Below are 4,875 nucleotides of genomic sequence, written 5' to 3'. Positions count from 1 at the left end.
TATTTTTTTGCTTATATTTAGGTGTAAAATAAAACAACTTATCAAATTCAGTTTTTATATTTCTTGCTTCTTAATCTATACACTTTATATATATATCAAAAGTCATCTTTGAGGATCCTTCTGAAAATAGCCCTTGCTTCTTGTTTTCTTTGATAAACATTTCTTTTATTATTTTAATAAAATACCTACACTTGGTTGTCAAATTGGCTGTAAAGGAATAATATTATTTAATTGAATATGTATATGTATTATCAATTTATAATTTTATAATTTTATTATCAGAATAGCACACTACTTAATAATTAAAGTCTATTTTGTAGTTATGAAAAACATTCCTAACATAATATTTGTTAAAAAATAAGAATACTGGCAGCTTTTGCGGTGGTTTTTTACTTTAGAGTTTATTTCACACCGAATCAAATCAGAAAATTAATGAAAAATTAAATTATATAAACAAGAAATTATGTATGAAAAACTACATGGATTCTTAATGGCAGGACTGATAGTTGGTACATATTAAAATTGGTCTAATAATATTATAACTGATTGATTAAAAAATACAGCTATAAACTAAACTAAAACTAGAGGACTAGGAGGATTTTTAAAGATCCAGTGGGAAGTGTTAGATTTTCAGGGATAAAAAGTTGCCTATGTCAATTACTAGATGCAAGCTACCTCAGTACCAAATCTCATACAAATCGGCTAAGCGGATGATGGGTTTTGTAGAATCCCGTGGGAACTCTTTGATTTTCTGGGATAAAAAGTAGTCTATGTTGATCCCCAGAATATAGGCTAACTCTGTACCAAATTTCGTCAATATAGGTTAAACTGTTGGGCTATGAAAAGGTAGCAGACAGACAGACAGACACACTTTCGCATTTATAATATTAGTATGGAAGTATGGATAAAATCTACTGTATGGACATCAGTACAGTGTAAAAGTAGTGCTTCCGTGGAGACCATCACATCAATATTTTTGTATTGCATATAACACTTTGGCCATAATTAAGGCAATGTTAGCAAAGAATAAATAAAATAGTTACTAAACACAGGACAGACAATTTTGTACTAACTCACCACTAATTATTATTATTGTACTTTGAGTGGATACTGTTGAATCTTCTGAATGTTGAACTCTGTTGAACTGAAGTTGGTTGTAAAGCATGATAAAATAATTGTGATCACTGAAATCATGTTCAGCTGAAAAAAGAATTTTACACAGTTTATTCACATGAAATGTGGTATGAAAGGATGATATAGTTTTAATAATATAGTATAACATAAAATTTAAAGTGTAAATGCATGCGTCTGTGTAAGTACTGAAATGTATATAGTAATCTTAATGTAAGTGAACAGTATGTTCTTTTTGAGAATAAAATTCTTTAAACCGAAAGCACGAAGTAAGAACTATGTTAGGGAATAACTAGTGCTTAATACATCTTTAACATGAAATCAACTTACCTAATGAGCTCAGGAATTCCGTGAAGTATTTTCCTTTTCAGTAAACAAGTAGAGATAACCATGGGTAGGTCGGGTACCCATACCACTCCATACTGTCGAACTGATGTCTATCGAAGTGCTTCTGGCATACGTGTCTGTTCAACAATTGAGCCTTCGGCAAAGCACTGAGTCCTATATTTACAGGAATCAATTGGGATCACCACAATTCCCATAATTTATTAACCTTTGGAGACAACAACAATAAACAATATCAATAGCTTCCCAGTATAATATATATTATATACCACAGAGCAAGGAACATACGAGTAGTATGCCACAGAGTCTATGTATATGGCTATCGACTAGAAAAAAGAATATGGCTGCAGCTTGTTGCGATACTAGCGCTTTGCGGCTAAGAAAGAACTAAAGGTGTCACGGGCCTGGCACAGACAGGCACGTCACAGCCTCACAGGTCACAGAAGCACGTCACAAAACTCAAAAGTTTCATTGATACAGATGAAAAAACAGACGGAAAATCTGAAAACGACAAAATGAAGTCAAGTCGTCGACGATAGGCACTTAATTATAGTCGACGAGTCGACTAGGCGTTCAGTTCAGTCTACAGACCAAAACACAGCCTCCACAGATTTCAAATCAGTATTAGTTACTTATGGTATTACTTTACTCTATGGCACAGATTACTTAGGTACCTACTGTTTCAAGCTATGGTTTCAAGTCATCAATCGAATCAATCGATCCATCCTTATCCCATCAATTAACTACTGAGTGATAGAGATTTTCTTCAACCTGAAATAAATTGCGCTTTTTTAGTTTATAACTAAACTAAACTTTATAAGTTATTTTGAGATATCAATATTTACCACCAACATAGATATTATTAACTTCAGAACGTCATAAAGTCGTCAAAATTGTTGACATTGACAACTGACATGACTGATAGCATAAAAATTATGATAAAAATTGTTTGTTGCGCAATAGCAAAAAAAACTAAAAAGTCAATACATACAAACTAAGACCGACAAAACACCATCTTAAACCCAAAACTCGTATTAAAATCCAAACCAAAATCCTCGAGTGTTCTTCGCGATGTCCAACACGGCGTTCATGGACCGTATCCGATCGTTTTTCGGACTACGATCGGAGCCGCCTAAGAATGATTTTCGCAATCCGATCTGGAGCTCCGACGATGACGACGACGGTGACGAGCTGTACTCCAGACAGCACATAGAAGTGTTCGACCCGCTGGAGATGCAGCGGGAATTTATCAATCACATGCAGGTACAATTTTGTCCTCTCCATTACTGAGACTTATCTCTGAACTGGTCCTTATCCATACTATAATTATTACATATAATTATTATAAGTACATACTATTATATTACTCTCACGGCCGGGTACAAAATAGATACATATAAAAGCCAAAGAAAATATAATGCATTTACTTACATAAATAAAAATAAATAGGTAAACTTACATATACATTACATAAATACATATATATTTGTACCGGGCGGAGGAGAACAAACGGCTAGGGGTCAGGGCAACAGAGTAAGTACATACTGTTATTGTTAACGTGATGATGCAAACTGCTCAACCAATCTTAATACTCGCTTTTACGACTACTACTACATACTATATATATAATTATGTTGCTGTGATAGCGTAGTGGTTAACTACAGCCTCCTATTTGGAGAGGTCCTGAGTTCAACCCCAGTCATGCACCTCAAAATTGTCAGAGTTAAAGTAAATGTGCACTTTAAGCAATTAAGTAAATATCGCTTGCAGTGAAGGAAAACATGGTGTTGAAATTTGCATTCCTGAGAGTTCTCCATATTGTTCTCAAAGGTGGCCTAAACTCTTCATTCTGAGAGGAGACCTGTGTACAGTAGTGGGTTGTGATAATAAGGATAGTATATTATCACAGCTTTCTTTAATTACAGGACATGTTCAAGACCTTTGGTAGTATGTTTGGGGACATGAAAGCTTTTATTGGACATAGTGACATGGGTACCATAACAGAGTTTCCAACCACAGAACAAGAACCAGATGATTTTGATAGCAATCGTATAAGAGATTACTACTTAAAGCCTGGCTATCATGAACATAAGTATGAACACCAGAGGGAGGACATTGATCTAGACGGTAAGATTTCTTCAAACGAAATTTCCGGCTTACTGCAACAGAAAGACGGACATCTAGTCCCTCAGAAACCATTTGATGGCAACTTAATCCCTGGACGGTCATTCTGTAAGACAATTATCACAACAAGCATAACTAAACCTGACGGTACAATTGAAACTCACAGGATCATTAAAAATGGAAATGAAGTGATTGAGGAGTCAACCACAACGGAACCTGATTCAAGGAACCCAAACAATCCTAGTTTGAATCCAATCGCAACTACTAATATGATGTTATCCCAGTTATCATCTCTTCTGAGGAATTTTTATTAAACCTTATATTGTTTAGTAGAACAGATTAAAGAGTTAGACAGATGACCAAAACAAATTCTGCTATTTGAACACTGTCCACAAAATTGAAATCTTGGCTTTTCAATAGTATATCTCTGAAGCATCTCTTCCATCCCAAGTGTCATTTGCAAAGTGACTTTTACCAAGTTAATAGAAATCTTCCTAAATAACCTAATAGGCACCTTCTAGACAGTGTACTCTACCTTAGGCTGCATTGTCACCTTACTAACTGGAGTGATTGCAATCAATCATATGCCTATAAAGTAAAAAAAGTGGGTTTAGCTGAAATCCATAATGTAAAAAATTGCATTGAAGTTGATGTCCTTGCATGACATAGTATTATTTTCTTGTCATGCATACAGCAACTTAGTTTTACAAGGCCAATCTATCTTATTTCTTTAATCTGTGCTCATTAATCAGACATAGAAATTAGGTCTAAAAGACCCTTTAACAATTTATTTTTGATGTGATAGTTAGTTTTAAAGTAAACTAATCATTTTTCTTCCTATGTAGCAGTAACCTAGTATTTTTGCGCCTTCATTTCTTTTAATATTTTGGGATATTTTTGAAAACATATCATCACACTTAGGTACTAAATTTTTTGTCTAAATATTTTCTAATTGACATTAATATATATTCCTGAAATAGTGATTAAAATACTAAGGATAGTTATAATTGTTTGTTATTGTAATCAACATTTTTCACAATTATTTTAAGAGTATTGCAAGTGATTTTATTCTTTTCATAATTTTATAAAACTTCTGATTGGTTATGTACATATTATAACAGAAATTAAAGAAAAATAAATTCCATCTTATTATAATAAATTAGCTGTAATTATAACCAAGGGAGTAATTTTCTATCATAGTTACTGACTCTAATTAGAAATTGTAATACTACATACCTATCTTAATTTTACGTAATAAAACACTCATTGCAGATA

General features: G+C 33.2%; 1 protein-coding gene across 1 annotated transcript; it reads left to right on the top strand.

Moving 5' to 3' along the window:
* Window positions 1-2,389: 2,389 nt before the first annotated feature.
* On the top strand, window positions 2,390-4,873 carry LOC123869213 (HCLS1-associated protein X-1-like). The gene is made up of 2 exons (XM_045912032.1): window positions 2,390-2,739; window positions 3,402-4,873. Exons 1-2 carry the CDS (start codon window positions 2,548-2,550, stop codon window positions 3,912-3,914), a joined length of 705 nt encoding a protein of 234 aa, XP_045767988.1. The 5' UTR covers window positions 2,390-2,547; the 3' UTR covers window positions 3,915-4,873.
* The last annotated feature ends 2 nt before the right edge of the window (window positions 4,874-4,875 follow it).

This window comes from Maniola jurtina, chromosome 10 (genome assembly GCF_905333055.1).
Source record: "Maniola jurtina chromosome 10, ilManJurt1.1, whole genome shotgun sequence".
NCBI classification, from domain to species: domain Eukaryota; kingdom Metazoa; phylum Arthropoda; class Insecta; order Lepidoptera; family Nymphalidae; genus Maniola; species Maniola jurtina.
This window is presented reverse-complemented; position numbering and strand designations above follow the sequence as displayed.